General features: G+C 47.6%; 1 protein-coding gene across 3 annotated transcripts; it reads right to left on the reverse strand.

The window, feature by feature from the left end:
* Positions 1-1,421: 1,421 nt before the first annotated feature.
* TBX3 (T-box transcription factor 3) lies at positions 1,422-15,621 on the reverse strand. 3 transcript variants are annotated; one of them, XM_051972864.1, is made up of 8 exons: positions 15,176-15,621; positions 13,118-14,144; positions 11,242-11,509; positions 9,889-10,035; positions 8,077-8,153; positions 6,794-6,954; positions 4,763-5,493; positions 1,422-3,497 (listed from the first exon to the last, which is right to left on the reverse strand). In XM_051972864.1, exons 2-8 carry the CDS (start codon positions 13,498-13,500, stop codon positions 3,012-3,014), a joined length of 2,253 nt encoding a protein of 750 aa, XP_051828824.1. In that variant the 5' UTR covers positions 13,501-14,144; positions 15,176-15,621; the 3' UTR covers positions 1,422-3,011. The 3 variants fall into 3 exon arrangements, with proteins under 3 accessions (XP_051828824.1, XP_051828823.1, XP_051828822.1); XM_051972863.1 differs by having other exon boundaries at positions 13,118-14,790; XM_051972862.1 differs by having other exon boundaries at positions 13,118-15,621.
* Positions 15,622-20,677: the final 5,056 nt, after the last annotated feature.

Here is a 20,677-nt window from a genome sequence, read left to right on the forward strand (position 1 = left end):
CTCTCTCTCTCTCTCTCTCTCTCTCTCTCTCTCTCTCTCTCTCAGAATGGCGTGGGCAGGAGCAGGGGAGAAATGGGGGCGGGGGCCAGACGGGCTTCTACTGCCTTCTTCTGGGGCTCAGAGGTGTCCCTTCCACTCCAGAGGCATTTCCCCGGCTTTCTGAATTAAATTCCAAGGGCCTCAAGTCTATTCCCAGATTTCAGGCCTATGGGAGAGATGAGGAACTGGAGGGGGGTCGTTCTGAGCCAGCCGCGCTCGGCGGGGGCCGCTTCTCGCTTCCAGGTGTCATCCGCAGACCACTGAGGCAGCGGGCTACATTTTGGGCTTAGGAAAATTGCAAGTGCCGGCCCTTTCCAGGCTCCAGAGGGAAAGGGTTCTGCATTCGTTATTATACGAAACCTCTGGTGGGAGACCTGTTCACTGCACTTTTGGACAGGTGACCTTGGACAAGCCTCTCTCTACGCCTCCGGTTCCTAAGAAGTCTTGCTTCCTTAACCAGGTTGTTGGATGCGGACGAGGGGAGGAGGACTGGAGAGAAAGTAAACCCCCTACAGTGCTACAGCAATGGAAGCTCTTTCCTCTTTGCCCAGGTTTGGAAGCTGACATTACCTGGGAGCCGCAACTTCCTGACGTGGGCCCAGGGCGAGGCGGCTTAGGTCAGGGCCCGGTGCCAGCTGCGGGGAGACTCTCCTCGCCGCCAGTTCATTCTTCCAAGCCGTGTTCCGAAAGGAGTGGAAACTCGACTGGGAGCATCCTTAGACACAGGCCCAGACGGCTAGACGTGAAACTCTGGGAACCGTCTGTCCTGGTCCCCTTCTTCCTCTGTCCTGGGAAGCCTCTACAACTTGGGAAAGGAGAATACCTTTCCAACCGCAGAGGTTACCTGGAAGGGCCAGGGCGATAATGCGAGTTTTAATTCGCATCCCCGGGTCACTTTTAATTGGGAAATGGGGGAGAGGGTGAGTAGTGCTAGGGAATTTGGGGCCGGGAGCATACAGCACAGGAGAGGGCAAAGGCGTCTCTAAAGTTTCGCTTTGGAGACTTCCACTTTCTTCCCATTGAGTCCGTAATTTATGACAGATGTAGGTCGGAGTGAGCCACACTCACGTCCGACCATCCTTTACAACTTTTTTTTTTTTTTGCCATTAGATGCAAAATCTAAAGGGACTAAGCAATCCAAACCCTTCTCTTCCCTTCCTCCCCGTCTATCCCGTCCCCCTCATCGAGGAAAATGCACGATCCGGTTCTTTTTGGAGGAAAAAAGTTTTTGGGCGCTCCCGTGAAACTTGAGTGACAGCTTTCCTGAACCTCTCAGTTCGATGGGGTAAAGTAGGCGACTTAAGTATTTAAGGAGGTGGGGGAGGGGCCGGATCCATTTTCCTTGAAAGTCCCAACAAGAAAGGCATTCGACAAGTCTAGGAGACATTTCAATAAAAATTTATTGAAATTTCAGTGACGTTTTAAAAGAAAAAAAAATACAGAAAACCAAGAACTCATTAACGATTCTATAACACAAAATATACCTTCATGGATTTTACTTCTTTTAAAAGAGTTTGGTGGGTTTTTTTTTTCCTTGAAAACACCTGACTTTCAAACTTGGATTAGCTATTCTCTCTAGGCACCAACTGAGAAATAATCTATAACACAGAGACACCAGTAGTCAAACCCATTTCATTTGGACACAAAAAGAATGGGCAAATTCAGAAAGAGAAATCCAGACCACAAGATTCTGCTTTGCCCCTTTTTCTCTCCCTATCTTAATCTCCACCCCTTCATTTGACTCAAGAAAGGACCTGAAGTAGCACTCTTCCCCTTAATTTATTTTTATCTTCTGCATTAGGACTTTTTTAATCAACTTGGTTATTAGGAGGTACTTGCAAAAAAAGAAAAAAAGAAAAAATAAAAAAAAAAAGATAGGGGGGAAAAAAAACAGCCCAGAGCTGTATGTTTCCTTGTTTTCCAAGTCTGACCTTGAAATGAAATGGAGAACTAAACGGGACAGCTGCTGCCTTATTTACAGAGATCTGTACAGTGTCAATAAATTAAAGTTTAATTTTGAGTATTCATATTCCACTTATTTACAAGTTACCAAATAATTACATAAATACTTTGTCTAATAGTGTCCACTTCTCTTTTTTTTTAACTATTTTTAATAACTTTGTTATTGCATATACAGTAAAGAGAAGGAAATCAAGGGAGACAACTAGCAACCAAACTTTGATAAAATAAATTCAATTCCCCTCCCACTTCTTTATCTGCCTCTTTTTAAATTATTAATATTAGGGGGGCTCTTGCAGTTGTGGGATGGGAGGGGAAAGAAGGGTCATTTTCTCCCTGGGAAATAAACATTCAGAAAAATAAAACAGAAAAAAAAATAGACTACTGTAGAGCATGCAAGGGCCCTATGGGGGCTCTCAAGACATCACAATAATATTAAAAAGACACAGATTTCATTAATACAGGCTAACAAAGGGCTACAGGTATATCTTCATCCCACCCCCAAAGAGTTCTGCATTCAATTTCATTTTGAAGAACTGATATGCAAGTCACTTTATACTCTTTTTTTAAAAAATCACTTTTCTTTCCTTATTCATTTCCATTCATTTTTATTTCATTTAGTCTATTTTACACACTGAGTGGGGGAGGGGGGAGGACATCTCTGGAGATGAACTTGGCCATCTCTGCTTTCTAGGGGACAAACATGACCTTTCCATGAGAGCACGGTTCTGAAACATAGCAGCTTTTAGGTCTTTTCCTCCATTCAACCCTTCTCCCTCCCAATCCCACCCCCTTCAAGCCTCAGCCTCAGCTGAGCCCCCAGCCCAGCCCTTTCCAGAGGGGCCATCTGAGGGAATTCACCATAGTTTACAAAGTGCACTGCGACAGAATGATTTGGAATGAGACACAAGAATTCAGGATGGGGACGCCCTCACCCCCATACGCTGCTGCGCCCATCCCTCCCACCCGAAAGGGTCCCCTTGCTTGGAACTCTGGGATCGAGGTGCAGGCCATTAAGGGGATCCACTGCGGCATCTGTCTTGCTTTGACTCCAGGCCGCTCACTAGACGCTGGATGCTCTGCAGTTCGCTGGTGGAGGGTTCCTTCTCAGGGCAGAGTTTTGGGGACAAAGACACAGAACCAGAGGATATGGTAGAAGATCGGCTATTGAGTTCAGAGGCCGAGTCCAAAGCCACGGAGGCCGGGCTGGAGGCTAGGTTGGCCGCTTTGCTCTCCAACACGCCGCCCGACGTCGCGGCCGCCGCAGCGGCGGCGGCCGCAGCCATTGAAGGGAGACCCGGAGCGAGCAGGCCGCTGCTGTCAGGAAGGGGCATGGGGATGGAGTACGGGCTGTAGCGAAGTCTGGGTCTCACTGCGTTCAGGAAAGGGTGCCGGTGGACCGAGCTGGAAGCAGCCGCCGCGGTGGAGGCAGCCGCAGCTGCTGCCATGTACGTGTAAGGGTAGGGGAAGAGGCTTCCGAAGGGCGACATGGCCAGTCCCTGGAGAAATAAAACGGGGAGGGAGGAGTCAGTGATTCTGGGGAACAGAGAGGTAAGTGAGCTCCTTCCTATTACAAATCCACAAGCCACAACTCTCATCTCCGGTCCCAGAAGAACCAGCCAAGCGTCCAGATCCCAAGGGAAACTTGTACAGGCCAAGAACAAAACCAGAGAATATCAGGGATGGGAGGGACCTCGGATCATAAAATGTTAGAACTGGGAGGGCCCTTGCAATATAAAATGTCAAAGCTGGGAGGGACCTGAGAACACGGAATGTTAAAGCTGAGAAAGACCTCAGAACATGGAATGTCGAGGTGGGTGGGGCCTTTAGAACACAAAGTGCCAGAAAATCAAGGGGGACCCCATGTTTCTTAGGGTATCCGACTTCTACAAAGCAAGGAGGCTCAGATCAGCAGCCCCTAATGTCAACCACAGTTACTGAGTGACAGCCAGGACTAATAGCCATCACCAAACTCCCAGTGCAGTGTTTTCCATTAAGACTTCCACAATTTCTACTGGAAAAGGTTGACAGCTAAGAAGCAATAGAAATTAAAAAAAAAAAAAAAAAAAAAAAAAAAAACAGGCTTTGGTCTCGATTTTTCCCTCCTTCCCCCCCCCCCCCCCAATCCTCCATATTTCTAGGATCCTACGAAATATCAGACCCAGGAAGCAGTGGCAGGAAACAAAAACGGTACCAAAACTCTCTCTCAAATGAAGCTTTCGCTGAAACTCCGAAGTCCTGCCTGATTCATTCACCTTCCCTTCCTTTCTCTTTCTTGTCCAAGGCGCAACCATCCCTCTTCCCCATTGCTGCTGCCCTCACCACACACAGGCAACTCTCCTTCTGGTCCTGGTCACACTCCAAATCTGAGTTGTTGTTGTTGCTGTTAACCCAGGATGGCCTTCTCCAAAATTAATGCTTGGGAACACAGGAGAGTGCCCTCTTACTGTAATCCCAACCCCTGACTGGCAACCAGGGAAGCAATTTGAGCCAGGGGTGGCAATAATGATGATGAGAGCAGCTAGAATTTATATAGCCCTTTAAGGTTTGCAAAGCACTTCTAATTCTCAGGACAATCCTGTGGGATTGGTGCTACAGATAAGGAAATTAGTTAAATGACTTGCCCAGGGTCATAAGTATGTTTGGCTGGATCTGCCCTCCTGACAATAAGTCTAATGTTCTGTCAACTGTACCCACCTAACTGCCTCTATGAGAAAAAGGAGAGAAAGAGGGGGAGGAGGAGCAGGGAGAAAGAGAATATTACCTGAGAGGCTAGCATGTGCTGCTGGAGGTGGAAGGGCAAGGCTGCTGCAGAGGCCCCTGATAGTCCCTGGGCCGCCGCCGTCGCCATGGCCGTGGTGTCCAAGCCGGTGACTCCTGTGGAAGCTCCAGATACAGTGGCCAGCAGGGGACCCATCCCAGCGGCCATGCTGGAGAAAGCACCCCCCATAGCAAACTGACTAGGGTGCAGGAGGAGGGGATGGCCGTTGCCCAGGGGGCTAAAGAACTGTTGGCTAGCCAGACCAGGGGGGAATGCCAGGTTCGGGAGGTGGGCTGGGCTCAGGTGCGATGAGCTGTCCGTCTGCACTGTGAGAGGGGTGAAGGTCTCCTTCCCCGGGAGCACTGGGCGCCCCTCCTCGGGGACCTTCGGGATCCCTTCCCGGCCAGGGCTCTTTCGATCCTCACAGCCTGAGCTTCGGGTGCTAGAGGAGATGGCAGCTGGACTATGACGCGAATCTGGGGAGTTCTTTTCCAGCCGAATCCCTTCCCTGGCCCGGTCTCGGTCTCGGTCCCGATCTCGATCCCGGTCCCGGTCCCGATCCCGATCTCTATCTCGATCTCTCTCGGATGAGAAGAGGTGGGCTTTGGAGGGTGAGGTGCCCTTGTCTTTAGAAGGCTCCTCCGATGTGGTGGTGGATATTTTCGCCATGTCACTGGCCTCGGGGGGCTCTTCCTTGCTTTCAGCATCGCTCTCACCCTCGCTGGGGCACAGATCTGCAGAGGGGAGAAAGGATGCAAGGAAGGGTGAGACCCAGACCATAAAGAGCCCAGCCTTAGGCTGCAAACTGCCTCCTTCTCCCCTACCGCCGCCACCAACTTAACCCAGCAATTCCACAAGGCAGAAAACTCACTTTCTAAAACCTAAACCCCAGAAATGTGTCAAAAGACATTTATGGAGGACACAGATGATGCGCGCAGGGCTAGTAGATTTTAAATAAAACGATTAAAATGCACTTTTAAATAAAACGATTAAAATGCACAGCCTTGGCCTCCAGGTGCTTACTTTGTAATCACCTCAACTACCAGGAATACAGATGCATGAATACAAAACAAAGGAGGCACTTGGGGAAGGTGGGGAAGAGGGAATCGTTTCAGGCCTTGAGGAGCTAAAGAATTCATCTAGCTCAATAATCTCATGGAATAAAACCTGAGGTTCAGAGAAAGGGATTTGTAGAACAGGTACAATTTAAACCAACATAACTTTATTTCCCTATCAGCACAGCCCTAGCTGGATAGCATTGTAAGCCATTATATACTGAAAAATTTAAATGGATTCAAGATATAAAGTTCTCTCATTTTATTTCCCTTGAAAACAGGTTTCTTCTGTTGTGTCTTTCTATGGGAGTTTCTTTTCAAATAAATATTACCTGCTCTTTAAACACAGGAAACCGGTTCAGGTCCTGAACCATCTCATCTCCCTCCCCTCCCCTTCCCCCAGTACACTTCCTCCCACAGGCAGACTGACTGACTTTTCGCCTGGGCTGTATCTCCCCTCTGATCCAGGTGGCAAAATTCTCCCCACCACCATCACCTGTAACACCTCCCCCACCCTTTCCCATTTCCAAGGTGCTCAAATATCTTTAAAATCTAGAACTACGTGTACAAAGGAAAATTTCAAAGGCCTCAGTGTGGGAGCACATTATTGGGGGCGGGGGGAGAGAAGCAGCACAGATTAATAAACTCCCAATCTACTAGGATGGGGTGCAGAAGTTAGAGGGAGAGTGTGAGACTTGTTACATCTGCTGGGGGAAGGGAACAAGGCTTCTGGGTCCATTAAGAAGATTGGGGCTTAATTCCGAATCAATGAAGGACAACTCTGAAATTTACTGTCTCTGTCTTAGTAACTGGCCCAGTCAGAGAGAAAAAGAGAAAAAAAAAATGAGGAAGGGAAGAGATTCGGGGAAAGTTATAAAAGTTGGGAATTGGAGACAAGAGAAAAAGCCCATCTTTGGCTACCGGATGCCACAAGGGGGAGAGATGCTCTCCGGGACTGGAGGGTTCCTTTGATACCTACCTTTGAGATTAGAGGTTCCAACTGTGGACACAGCGGCTGGAGAGGAGGATTGGGCAAAACATTTGAAAGCTGTCTGCTCACTGGAGGATTCGTCCGAGGTTCCTGCTTCCTTTTTATGTCTCTCCTCAAACACTCTCATGGATTGCAAAGTCAGTTGCTTTCTGTAGACCAGAACAATGCATTGAAGGGGGAAAGTTCTTTTGCTTGCCTTCACCCCTTACTAAGCCCCAAGGATATATAAATATATAGCCCTAACACCTAGATGAGTTACTTCTAGGGCCTAAAACTGAGTCTGAACATCTATCAACACAGCTGCCAAGTAAGGGGAGAAGAAGATATTGTACAGATCGAGCTTTTGATTTTTAAGAAACCTTAGAAAAGGGATGGATGAGGAGGTAGATACTGAGGCTTAAGATTTCACTATTAGACACAAACCAGGGCTAGAGTACCTTGGTTATTTGTTGGGGGGGAGGGCCCAGAAAGGCATGGGAACTCAGTACTGAGTCCAGAGATGGATATTCTGTGCAGACTTTCCATCAACATTTAGTAAATTAAAAAAAAAAATGTTTCCAGGAAAATTAGAAATCATTTCCTTTGGGTACCTGCAAGAAGAATTTTCTTATCATCATCCTCGCCCTTACTCCTCAGAGAAAGAGAAAATTCTTGATTCTCTGGATTTAGAAGTTTTGACTTTCCCAGAAAGGGAAATTCCTGACCAGCAAAATCTCTTGCTCAGCTCAACAAGACAGTATACTACTTCAGCCTAGGTAGGGCACTTCCCTCTCCCCCTGGCCATTTTGTGTTTTTGAAGAGGGTGGGACTTTTTTTCACTCAAAGGTCCAAATCTATTTGGAAGTGTTAAACCCATTCTACTAAGATTGGACTAGGAAGTCCATAACCAGTACCTTGTGACCAACTCATACAGTAGAAGGAATAAAGGATTTCTGATTCAATCAACACCTTTTTAGGATGGGTTTTTTAAATGTTCCTAAAATTGGCCTTTTAATAAGATCTTGACAAATCCCAGTGTCCCAGGACAAAGGGATTATAAACAGACCCTCTATCCCCCAGGCTGATTCCAAATGGACTTTAATATCCTTTGAAATTTGGGTGGGGTTGTTCACCCCTCTCGGAAAAGATGGGAGGATCCTGGAAACTCCCGGGAATTCATTTTCTCCCCATCAAAAATCACGATTGCCTTTTAAAAAACACTATTTCAGATCTCCGAAATGAAATTCAAGATCTTCCAAAGCTTTCGCTCTGAAGCAATTTCCTTTACTCACCTCTTCTCTCGTCTGCCATTCCCGGTATCTCGGAACCCTTTGGCAAAGGGATTGTTGTCAATCTTTAACTGGGTTATCTGGAAAAAGGACAGAGGAGTAAGAAACTTTTGCCTCATCTCTGAAATTCTTCTGAAGTGCCGCTCAGACCTCCCCACCTCCATCCTATCCTTAGTTTGAAGTTGGGAGCCCAGCTGAGACAGTCGGGGAGTGAAGGAGGGCCAAGACTCCCCCAAACTAGATTTCCTACAGAAGTCTCCAGGCATTAGGTAGCCTGGAAGTGGTTCTCTCTTTGCACAGGAGTATAAAGTCCATTCAAAAGTTGGAAAAAAATGTAAAATAGAAAACTTTTTAGCTATTAAAATTATGTTTCCATTTAGCACTTTGTTGTTGTTTTTTTTAATATACCCTCAATTCACTGTAAACTGCATTATGCCTCCACCCAAACTCATAAAGTATTTTATAGAAACTTGGTGAGGAGAGGTCATGCTCCTAAACAAATTTTCCATTTCTCTATGTTGTGAAGGAATATTGCTGTTACAATGTGCTTTATAGAAATCTGTATTGTTAATATTATTATTCATTTTTATCAGTATTATCTGCCCAACATAAATCCAGAGTCCAAGGAGCAACTAAGAAGCTGCTTTTGCTAAATAAGGTTTACAACGCCATTTCTTTTTCCTCCCCAACCACCAACAGGGGGGAAAAAAAGGATCTGGCAAAGATTTCTTTTCAAAATGTTTTCTAAGTTAAAAGGGGGGAATTTTTCATATCATAGTCTGAGAGAAAATTGGTTGGATCTTGATTTCTGGAAAAATTGAACTGAACTAAAGTATCCTGCCTCTCAGCTCCAATAAACACCCACTATCAGAACACCCTATCAATGTCTTTGCCTCCCTTCCCAACTCAGTTTCAACCCATAAGAACCAGGGACCATGTGATATAACAAATGTCAATTTAATGAAACCAACAAACATTTATTAAGCACCTAATATGTGCAAGGCACAAATGACCATCGATCATCAAAAAGATTAGTCGGTCAATTCATGAAAGCATAATTATTTTTTTATTGGAATAACCCCTACTTGTGGATCATAAAAAAAAAAAAAAAAGAGGCTGATCTTGGGATCTTCAATCAATACCCAGTTCTATTTCCTCTCTGAAAAATCTAATCCTCCAAGTTTACCTTCCCAATTGTCTGCAAAGTGGGCCTAGATTATTTCCCAATGACTAGGACCAAGGTAGTAAAAATTTCAGGCTACACGCATCAACAGCCAGACCATACCTCAGAGTACCCCCAACATCAAAATACTTTTTACACTAGTCCACTCCCTGGGTATTTCCATCCTCCTCCTACCACACACAGAGAAAATAATAATAATAATAAAAACATGGCAGGATAAAATATAATAAGAACCAGACCAAACAGCTACTCAGAGTTGTGGAACAGTAGGGGAAAGGGAACCTATTCTGTACTTGTTTTAGGATAGAAACTCAAGAAAACACATTTTCATTCTATATTTTTTTCCTAGAGAAACCTCTCTCTTCCCTGAAGGTTAGCCAGTCAACACTGGATTTGGAAAGGAACAATCTAAAAATTCCAATAAAGACGGGATGAGAGTCCATCTCAAGAGGATTTCTTTATTTCATTTTAACCTCTAACCCAAGCAAATTTTGTTGGCTGGCTCCGAAGAGGAGTGCTCACTCTTTTTGCCCTCCACCTAAAGTCAAATGACATAAAAGCAAAGTCTGAATAGCTCCCTCCATTTTCCCTTTTTAATTCTATACCTTCTTCCCCCCCAAATTCTCTATTACCTTATCATTCTGGTATGCGGTCACGGCGATGAATTCTGTCTCAGGGAACACATAAGTCCGAAATGTACTGTAGGGAAGTTTCAGGATATCATTGGCCCTAACAATGTGGAACCTAGGCTGGTATTTGTGCATGGAGTTTAAAATGGTCTGTGGAGAGGAAAGGGGAGAAAGTGAAGGAATGGTTAGTGTGGAAAAGAATTCCAGGGACCTTGGAACCCCAACAATACTGTCCCATGGCCCTCCTATGTACAACGCCCAGTTAGACTGACTTTAATTTGTAGATTTATTAGCACACCGACTTGACAACCACCTCTTCTACCCAAGTCTAGATATTCCAAATAGTCATCTATAGGAAATTTATGTGTCCTGTGTTATCCATGTACGGGTGCCTAAACTCCCTCTTCCCAGCAAACCCGCTTTAGGGATCCAAAGGAAAAATATCATTAAAAAGATTAAAAGACAGAAAAATTATCGAATTTATAAAACGATTATTGACTTCAGCTCTTGCTAATTGACTGCTGTAATTGGTTAAAGCCTCTGAAAGGCTGAAATCCAGGCAGAAATATTTATCTGCTAATCATAGGGATAATAAATACACTCTTCCAATGGCAAAGATTTCTGGGCCAGACAGATCTCCAGTGACCAGGGAAATCTTTACCTATTTTGAACTTATCAGCCCTATTAGTTGAATGGAATTGAGAGTCGTGGGGAAACTGGGGGCACTTCACATTATCTAAGAATCTTTTTTTTAATTCTTCTCTTCACCCAATTTTAGGAGATCTCTTTCTGCCTTTCCCGGCAACTCAGAGAACTGGCTTTCATCAAATCCCAGGCTTTACTTAGGAAAAAAAAAATGTATTTAAAAAAAATTCCACTCAACCAGACACACTAATTAAACTATTTCCCTCCCCAGCATTCAAGCTTTAAAAATCTGGAAGAAAAGACAATCGATTTTAAGAAGATAGTAATGGGAAAACTTAAATTTGAAAACGAAACTATGGATAAGGAGAGGTTTGGTTTTGGATTTTCAATGACAATAGATTTTTTTAAAAAACAAAATCAACCAGCTGAGCCGAGCCTTTAACATTCAAATACAACAAACAGGTCGGAATTTACTGGGCTCCTGGTTCTGGGTTCCCTTTTCTAGTTAAGCTAGATCTTTTCTATGCCCCTTCTGGTCTCTCCTGGCAACGCTGAGATTCTTGTTGAGGGGGCGCCTCAAGTTTAAAATCTGGGAAGGCAGCTTCCATTATTCGGGCAGAGAAGGCCGGGGAGGAAAAGGGAGGCCTTGTAGCAGAGGTAAAGAGAAAGAATTTAAAAAAGCAAATCTTTGTAGCTGCGAGGGAAACTTACAAATCCGTGTTTGTCAGAAATGTTGTTGGTCAGTTTCAGTTTGTGAAAAGTGACCACTTTGGACATCCACTGCTCGCCCGTCGCAGGACTGTCGGGATGAATATACATTCGTTTGGGCATTTCAGGGTCAGCCTTGCCCGCGACCATCCACCGGGAATTATGGAATTTATATCTACAATCGTCCGCAGCTACAATGTCCATCAACAAAATATACTTGGCCTTTTTATCCAACCCAGTGCATCTCACTTTAAACGGAGGGAACATTCTCCTAGAAGAGATAGACCAAAACAAATCAGTGAGTTTCCGAGATCAATTACCCTTCTATCTATTTCAAAAGTTAAAACTTTTCTCGACTGGGAGATTTCTTCAAGACAAGAATAAGAATCTGGGAAATGGGATCTGCTTCGTTTTGTCCGACAACCGTGGAAAAGCGATTTAAAAATTTACTATCACGTATGTATATGTAAACAGTGGAGCGGGAGAGAATGAAGAAATGTGGATCAGATAAGTCGCCGAAGAAAAAAATATGGGTGTGAGAGGGTGGTGGAGAATCACTTTTTCAGAAGGATCCAGTCAGTGGGCCCGGGGGAAAAATATCTCCCCGCAGAAAATGCACTTTGGGGCCTGCCGATGTAGTGAAGGGTAACTAACTGCTCCACGAGTCCCCCTACAATGAATTCAGAAAATGCCATTTTCTAGGACTTGGCCATCTGTGCAGCGCTGGGCTGACCGCATTCCCCCGCTGCTATGTCCAGTTTTAAACTGCGACAGGATACCACAAATTTGCTGTTTATTATGCCGAAGAGTTTGGCATTCGGCGATCCTGGCTTAAAAGGAAACACATGACCGGGTAACAAATAAGAAGGCACCTACTCTTTTGGCCGAGGTTTTCCATGTAAAACTTCTGACCACAATTAGCAAGGAGACAGAGGACTGTGAGAATTATGGATCAAGTTTGCTTTCTTTCTTTTTTTCAGCTTTCATGCTATTCTTTTATTTTCTTTTAAGGAGCTGAGAGATACAGCATAAAAATCACAGGGGCCCCAGCCTTTGCCAGAGTTTGTTCAGGTGATCGCTGCAAAATCCACAAAGCTCTCTGGGAAGGTTAGTTTCCCCATATGTTATAGGACATATGCCTGACTGTATAATTCTAATTACCCCCCCCCATTGCCTGTTGAACTCTTTTCTTTCTCTCTGATTACAAACATGTGAGTAAAATATCTTTGATCAGTTTCTCTCATTGATGTGGGAATACATTTCTACAGCCCAAGTATATGCAGTTAGGCCTCTTATAGACCTAGGGGGCAAGACTCCGGACACAGAGGGAGACGGACAGACTTCTGATGATAAACACACGCTAAGAGTTCTTACAGGAGACAGTAAGCCCAAAGTTACTCACTCTGAACGCAAAAAAAAAAAAAAAAAAAAGAGAAAAATAGCAATTAGTTCATTTCAGAAAAGAGGCAGCTGAGTAGTCTCTGTATAAGTTAAAAACAAACAAGCAAACTACTTCTACTCTTTAAAGCTCGGTGTAAAATAATGTCCAGAGTGGTACATCGGAGTGTCTACAGGCAGGGGTATACACACAGACACAAAGATAGAACATTTTTTTCTTAGTAAGAATGCATGCACGTGTGTGAGAGAGGCAGGTAGTCTTAGGATTTCCTGAAGTTCACTCTGCAAAGTTAGCAGTAGTCTATCGCAGCACATAATTCCAGATGAGGCAAGTTTTTCCGGAGGCAGCTGCAAGCACACAGGCTCAGAAGAACTTTTTTTTTTTTTTTTGGGGGGGGGGGGGAGAACACCACTAATAACCAAAAAGAAAAGAAAACACCCCAAAGACCCAACCTCAGAAGTCAGAACTTCAGCCGCTTACCTTCCGGATTTGGTGATCACCATCTCAGTCCCTCTTTTATGGAACTGTTCCCAAAGCTCCTTCGCTTCTAGGTGGACTTTGGGGTCGTCTTCGACTTCCTCCTCGGGTTCCAGGGTTTTCAGAGACCTCAGATGAGGAGCCGCCTGGTGACCCAGGGAAGAGAAGGGGATGCCGGTCTCTGCGGCCCCGACTAATTGATCCATAATGGGCTTGGCCAGAGCCCCCGGCAGCGAGAGCGCCGCAGCCCCATTGGGAGGCAGGGTGAGAGCCGGGAAGAAAGGAGGCTGGTGTCCCAGCACGGCGCTCATGCCGAAGTCCGGAGCCCGGTGAGGTAAGAAAGGGTGGTAAGCCATGCTTGTCCCAGGGATGACCGGCTCTCTCATGGGGAGGCTCAGCCGCCGCGCTGCTGTCTGGGATCGGGGCTCCGGCTGCTGCACTCGAGTCCTCACTAAAGTGGCCCCCTGCTTTTTTAACAGTACATCGTTAAAAAAGAGAGAACCTCACGGGAACTCAGAAAACACTTCCTTTGGATGATGGGGCCGAGAGAGATGTGATAGATTCAGTCTGTGTTTTGTAAAGGAGGAGTGGGGAATTGCTTTCTAAAAACTTCCAAGCTCAGGATTCGGAGGCATAATCACTCATGGCGATGGGCACCCTTGGGTCCTGTTTTTCCACTGGTCCCGGCAGTCCTTCCCGGCAGCCTTCACCGGGAGGCAAGAGCAGATAGTCCCTGGGATTTCTGGCTTTCTCCCCGACCAGCCCGAGTACTGCTTTCTCGGCTCTCGGCTCTAGAATCGCTGCGCTCCGAGTTCCGGGAATCTTGGGTTCCCGGGCCCAGTCTTTCTCGACTGAAGATGGGACTGGAACTCCTTGGGCAAATGCTGTAATTTTGCTTTTCTTCCTTTTTTTCTTCCCGTCTTCCTTGTCCTAGTTCTTCAATTCGACTTAATCTCTGCTCCGAGACAGAGAAAGCGAGCGAGGAAGGGAGGGGAAAATCGCCAACACATACACACAGAGATTCTCCCCCCTTCCAAAAAAGAAAAGAAATTATTATTCTAACAACAAACAGCTAGGACCCAACTCGAGCTGCGAATGGGCTTCTGTTCTTCTCTCTCTCCTTCCCCCCTAAGCTTCGGATGAGGGCTCGGTTTCAATGAGCCTTCCTTGCGTTTCCCTCCCCCCAGTCTCTCTGCTTCCTTGCAATAATGTGGATTTCAGTCCTAGCTAGGAAAGGTGAAGGAGGAGGGGAGGAGGGAGGAAGGAGGGGAGAGAGAAAAGGATAGGGAAGAAGAGAGAAAAAAAAAGGGTGGGGGGAGAGGGTGAGGGAGGGAGAGAAAGAGAAAGAGACGGAGACAGAAAGAGAGCGAGAGAGCTGTACGAGAGACACCCTCAGCCTCAAGAAATCCCAGTGAGTCTGCTCTCCTTGCGCCAGATCGTGCGGATGTGTTGTGAGCTGCGAGGAAGCTCAAGCTTTCTTGATTGGCTCTTTGACGCTTTCGGACCAATTGTGTAGCTCCATAGGCGTGGTTTTGACAGGTCGAGTGGAGGGGGATCGAGCCGAGTTATAAAAAGGTGTCGGAAACTGTAATGTTGTAGCGAAGCATCTCTACTACTCTCTGCCGTGTGAATATTGTCAACAGGATCAGAGAGGGAGGGCGGAGGGCGCAGAGCCACTGGGGAGACAAAAACAGAGTCGCCTCTAGGTGGCTTATCCGAGGAGAAATCACCCGCAACCCCCTGAGCTCTCGCTTCCTCGCTGGCTTGTGTCCCCTTTCTCCCTTTTTTTTTTTTCTTTTCTTTTCTTCCTTTTTCTTTTCCTGTCTAAAATGTCTCAGTCATCCAGCCCAGGACAGAGGGAGGAGGAAGGGCCAGCGAAGCAAAAAGAAGGAAAGCTTAGGAGCCAGGGAAGGCAGGCAGGCAAGCAGGCAGGCAGACAGGCAGACAGGCAGACAGGCGAGCAGGGAAGGACTTTGGCCGCCTGAGCCTTGTTTCCTCTCCTCGGCGGCTACCGCTCGCTCTTCCGACTCCGGGGCCAGCCAGAACCGCCCCGCGTCTTACCTCCTTCTCCCTTCGCTCCAGGCAGCCCGGCGGGGGAGATCTGGCCCGCTCCGGGCTGCTAAGCTGGGCGGAGGTTACAGCGTTCGCCGCCGCCTCTCCCTACAATGGCAGGAAGGATGAGAAGGGCGAGGGGGAGCTGTGCCCGACCGGGAGGGAGGGAGGGAGGGAGGGAGGGACAGACCGAGTGCGGCGCGGCGCAGGGGCCGGGCTCAGGCTAGGAGAGGCTCCGGCGCCGGCTAGGGCTTCGGCTCCAGTCTTCCCCTCCGCTTGTTCCCAGCTTTTTTTTTTTTTTTTCCACGTGCACCGCTCCGCGGGGGCAGCCGCACCCTCCGGAGCACAGCGTGGGCGCCTCGCCTGCGGGGCCCCGGAACGCTGGGAGTTGCTAGGACGGAGAAAGGCACCCACAGCTGCCGGCTCCGGCTCCCGGGCTACTCCCATTCCAGAAGCCTGAGTTCTTCCATAGAGGCACACAAACGCGCGCGCGCGCATACACAAATACACTCAAACACAAACATACTTTGCATCGACCACAGGATATACAATACTGACAGTCGAAATTATTGGAGAAACACGTGTTTGGACCCCGAAATGTACAACCAAAAGACTCGGTGTGATTTAAATACGTTCATGAAATCGTTCAGAAAATACGAAAGAGACGAAGTTTACAGATACAGTTTAAACACTTGCGTGGACCCCAGAACGTGCAGCAGAGAAACCAAGTTGTTTAAACACATATATGGACTCACGAATTACAGAAAAGCGCTAGGTTGTTTAAGTCCATAAATGTTCCCTCTCCCTACATAACACAAAATCACTTCAATGCATGAACGAATCCCGAATAACAATACGGAGGCAGGAAAAATAGATGCACGCATTGATCCACACACAAAAAGAAACGCACATAACACATATACGGACAGAGCAGTACCGCGCAGACACATTGTGTGTTTTAAGTATTCGCTTTACTAGATATATATACATTAAAAAAAATAATAAATCCCAATCTGAAACACGTGCCCACAATTATATTAAAATAGTATAGCCCGATACCCCTGCATATAGGTAATTGTTTATAGACTCTATGTACTGCCTGGAGTAGGAAGAGAGTCTAATTCTGCTTTTTCTCAAAGCAAGCGGATGGAGAGTTAGTGGGTACTGTCTGTGAGTGTGTATGGACTTTCCTGCCCTCAGTATCCACTCCACTCCCCAAAGGGGAGCAGGCAGGGATTCAGGAAGGAATCGGGGGCGGGGAGGGGGAAATCATGTCCGGATAGGTGAAAGTGGCCAGGATGTGGGGAGTCCACCTTGCGAGCAGTCATCTTTATCCCTTGCACCTTTACTTGGTCCCCTGGATCCCCATTGGCAAGGGCCTGAGCCTGCAAACTGAGGTGGGGTGTGTGGAGGAGGTGGAGGGAGAGGTGAACGGGCTGGGGATATCTAATCCAGGAATCACTCTCGTTATCTGCTCGGCCCCATGGTCTTTCTTCACCTGGGATTTATCAGGCCAGAAAATCAGGGGCGAATTTGTAAAGCAAACAGTGAAACGCCCCTGCCCCAGAGTCAGAGGTGACCGGTTCCCGGGAATCCGGCTTTACTCCAGGTAAGGTGGGGGCCCGAGGCCCTAGGGGGATGGGAGTAGGGGTTAAGGGAATGTGATGGAATTATCTAGCCTGGCGCCGAATGGGTTACTGTTTACTCCCCTCTCCCGCCTCTTTGAGCGCCTCCTGACCAGCACAGGGTCACCGAACTCTCCTCGGCCCTCGGGCTCTGGTCCGGGAGGGGAGGGAAAGTAGAGTCCTGAACGCAAAAGCTGGGGGGTGGGGTTGTGAAACTAATAGGTCAGAAGGTTGGGGGGGGGGGAAGGAAGGAGACAAGAGGCCTAGAATTAAAGAACGTAGAGAAAAGAAAAACCTTCATTTTAAATACATTCTCACACTCCCTGCTTCCTAGAAGGCTTTAAATGAACTTTTGTGGAATTAAGTGCTTTTTGTCTGGTTTAGGAAAAGGGAAGGTGACGAGGAGAGTGAGATGTACTGATTTATAGGGGGAGGCTGAATTGAAGGGCTCGGTCTGGCCCCGACTAGGAGAGGGCAAGAAAGCTGAAGGGATCCAAGGCGGAAGCAAGCAATCTAGTCTTAGGCTTTCTATACCGTAGACACCCCCTTTCCTTAATGAGGGGGGAAGGGAAGATACTACTTCTCCAGCAGCGGAAGAAAATGCAATTCCATTGTGGGCTAAATGCGCGGAGATAGGAGCGGAACATCTGAGGCGATTTTTTTTTTTTTTAACCAGTGTCTTTTTGACGCACATGGCTAAGAGAGCTTGGCGCCAGCGCTGAGAATTCCCTATGGTCGTCAATGTCTCCTCCACTAAACCTAGGCCCTTTCTCTCTCTCTCTCTCTCTCTCTCTCTCTCTCTCTCTCTCTCTCTCTCTCTCTCTCGTTCGCTCTGTATGTGTGTGAGAGAGTGTGTGTGTCTCTGTCTCAGGTATGTAGGTTTAGAGGGGAAAAAAAAGAAAAAAAAAACCGTAAAAACTGGAACTTGGGAGTATTTTTCAGCAGCTCTCAAGACACTGGTTAAGACAGTGCGTTCTGGAGCTTCTGAAAGGGCAACTAGCTTGCGTGTGACTTCGGGGTTCTAGACTCTCCACCTTTCCCCATCTGTTACTAGATCTTGTAATGAAAATTCCTATTTGAGGCCGGCTTCAGGATGTTTTCAGGTGGCCACGACTGTTGTGACCTCTTTTACAGAAGAGGCGATTTTGGCGCTTCCTGACTCTCTCCTGGTCTATTTCCAAGCCAGGCTCTGCTCGGTTATTCTTGCCCTCTTTCAAGTGCATCCCCCAAGTGCACGCGCTCCTTCTCTCCCCTACCCCCCAATCCCCGGCCGGCCACAGAGATCTACTGGAAAACGAACTTGACGACCGCAAGCTGGCTCTCTCTCCCTCTTGCTCTCCACCCTCTCTGCCCCCCTGCTTCCCAACCGAGGGAGAGAGAGAAAGAGAGACTCGTTCTACAACCAGATCCCTGGGCCTTCCGTTCATTGCCAGGGATTGCGGGGTTTGAGGAGTGGGGGAGGGGGGCTTGAATTGATACATTTCCTTCGGATAGTTGAGAGCTGCGCGTTCTCTGGTGCATAGATAGTTTAGGGCTCTCTCCCTAAAAACAGTAATGACCAGATCTGTTTCTAACCATTATCTCCTCTCTTTAGGCTCAGAATCTGGGCTTGTTCCAGTCCCTAGAGTCCTTCCCTTCCCCATCCCTGCAGCCCCTCCTGGCTCTAAAGGAGGGGGGAAAGTTTGCGGATTATGATTTTTAAAATGTCGCCGTCTTGCTAATGGCCTACAAACTTCCGCCAATTACGACTGACCTCCCAGACTGGGCCCCTGGAGACTCGTATTATACCGGGAGGCCGCACTAATCGGAGATCAAAAGCTGGAAGGTGCGAACTCCCTTTGTCTCTCCCCGGCCGCCTAGCCCCCCTCCCCGAGTGTGATAAATCCAGCCTGGCGCCGACTGCGCAAGGGATGATTAATTTGCGAGCAAACAAAGAGGAACCGGTGGCCACCACGCCGGGGCCCCGAGTTAAACATTGGCCAGCAGCTCCCAGCTGCTCCTAGTCCGCGGGGCCGCCGCGCTGGAAGGAGCTAGGACCCGAGCGTCCCTCCACTCCCGCTCTCGGCTAAGGCTGACTGCCTGGCTTCAGGGGAGAACTTGGGCCCGCTCCCTCTCCGCTACAGGCTCTCTCCTTCCTTGCCCCTCGTCGCCCTCTTCTTCCTTCCTTTAACTTTTTCGCTTTCTCCCAGCCTTTTTCCAGTCTCCAGCCCCCACCCCCACTCTTTCCTCTAAAGTAAAAGTGGAACTCGAAAGAAAGAGGCTTTGCTCTTCCGAAGACTGAACAGTGGGCGCTGTCACCGGGGAGGAGATGAGATTTGATTCCCCAGAGGAAATTGGAACAGATAAAGTGAATTCCCCTAGACCCGGTGTCCCCAGGGCCCAAACTCAATCGGCTCGGTTGCTGCCTTTTAAAGTACTTGAAATCATTTTTCTTGGGGGCGGGGGGGGGGGGAGGGAAGAGGAGTGGGCGCAGGATTTTTTTTTTTTTTCCGCAACGTTAAGTTCTGGGCTAGGCCCTGGTTCCCGTTTCCCCCGAATAAGCCTCGAGGGTTTGGAGTTGAGGGGAAACGCGTATTGCGCGCGCAGGGTTACGGGAAGCACTGCAAAGCCCAAGTAAGACCGCTGTCCCCGGGACTAAGTGGACAGATGTGTACAGATGTATGGGCCTCATCTTCTAGGAGGTTGCCTTTTCTGGGAGCCTGAATGCGGTTCAAAATCTCTTTCTCGGCAGCTATGCCCGCCTCTAGCTTTAAAAGAGACAGGCCGACTCTTTTGTGGTCTAAGCGTGTTTATCTGAAAAAAAAAATTAAGGGGAGGTGGTGGTGGGGTGGGCGGGCTCGTTTACTTTGGCAAGTTTGCTGTAAATATTCTCTTTAGCACGTGTGAGGTCTGGCTGTGGACTATTGCGCTCTTATTCCTACTTAAACTTTCACCCTCATTTGCCTGAGCGGTTCAATTGAGCCCAAGGTGTCACTACAAGGGAGCTGTGTTGACACAAGGCATCCTTGTTTCCCCGGCAGGGTCTTGGACTCTAATTAAGTAGGTTTCCCAGGACTTAGTCAATACCTTCGGACTATATAAACTTTTACTGGGGAGGGGGGGCAGTCCAGCCTGCAGCTTGGATTATTTAGAGATTGCCTGTTGTCTGAACCAACCCCGACCTCTCCACCAACTCTTGACTCCCGCCCCTTCCTCACCTTCTGGCCTAGCTGCTTCTGAAATTGACAGGCAGTTGAAATCGACTAGGAGAAAGACCACAGCCTCACCCCCTACTCTTGTTCTATTCCTGGGTGAGCTTCGGGTCTCTCGTGATGGGCATTTTGGCTTGTAAACGTAGGGGGAAGCAACTCGGGGGGAGGGGGACGCGATAGGGGCGGGGTGGGGAGAGTGCGCAATTGACTTTTATCTTCTCTCGTCCTTCCACGGGGACCCGCTCGCATTTCGGTTCCACTCTTTGCGGAGCGGTTTGTCCCCTACAATTGTCTCAGACTGAATCCCCAGAATCACCACTGCTCAGAACAAGCTGAGCGGAACCCCGAGATCCAAAGAGTGCATTTGCTCGCTTCTTCAGTCTTCTAACCACTGACTTTACACCCACTGGCCCTCCGAAGCTCCTCTTTGGGGCAAAAAAAGGACCAGTTTTGTTTTGATCAAACATCTCTCTTTTACATGGCTGAAGTGTCAGTAACGATAGGCACATAATTTGATTGTGTTCGTTATTTTCTCATCTTTTTTCTTTACCCTTCCCTTCCTTTCTCTTTTTGTATTGCCCCCGTCGCCCCCGCTCTTTCTCCTCTTTTCTTTTTTTATAAACAACAGAACAGAATGCCTCGTTTCTCCCTCTTTGGAGGCTACACTGGAGGATTGAGACAACCTTCCTGTTTCC

Source organism: Antechinus flavipes, chromosome 1 (assembly GCF_016432865.1).
Source record: "Antechinus flavipes isolate AdamAnt ecotype Samford, QLD, Australia chromosome 1, AdamAnt_v2, whole genome shotgun sequence".
Lineage (NCBI taxonomy): Eukaryota > Metazoa > Chordata > Mammalia > Dasyuromorphia > Dasyuridae > Antechinus > Antechinus flavipes.

Bases quoted from the DNA above. Each gene is read 5' to 3' on its own strand.
- TBX3 (XM_051972864.1), bottom strand. From the start codon at position 13,500: ATGAGAGAGCCGGTCATCCCTGGGACAAGCATGGCTTACCACCCTTTC. The intron at 10,036-11,241 runs GTAAGTTTCCCT...TCCTCTCCACAG, and splicing joins TTTCTGACAAACACGGATTT to ACCATTTTAAACTCCATGCA. The intron at 5,494-6,793 runs GTAGGTATCAAA...TCCCCTCTGCAG, and splicing joins TGGAACCTCTAATCTCAAAG to ATCTGTGCCCCAGCGAGGGT.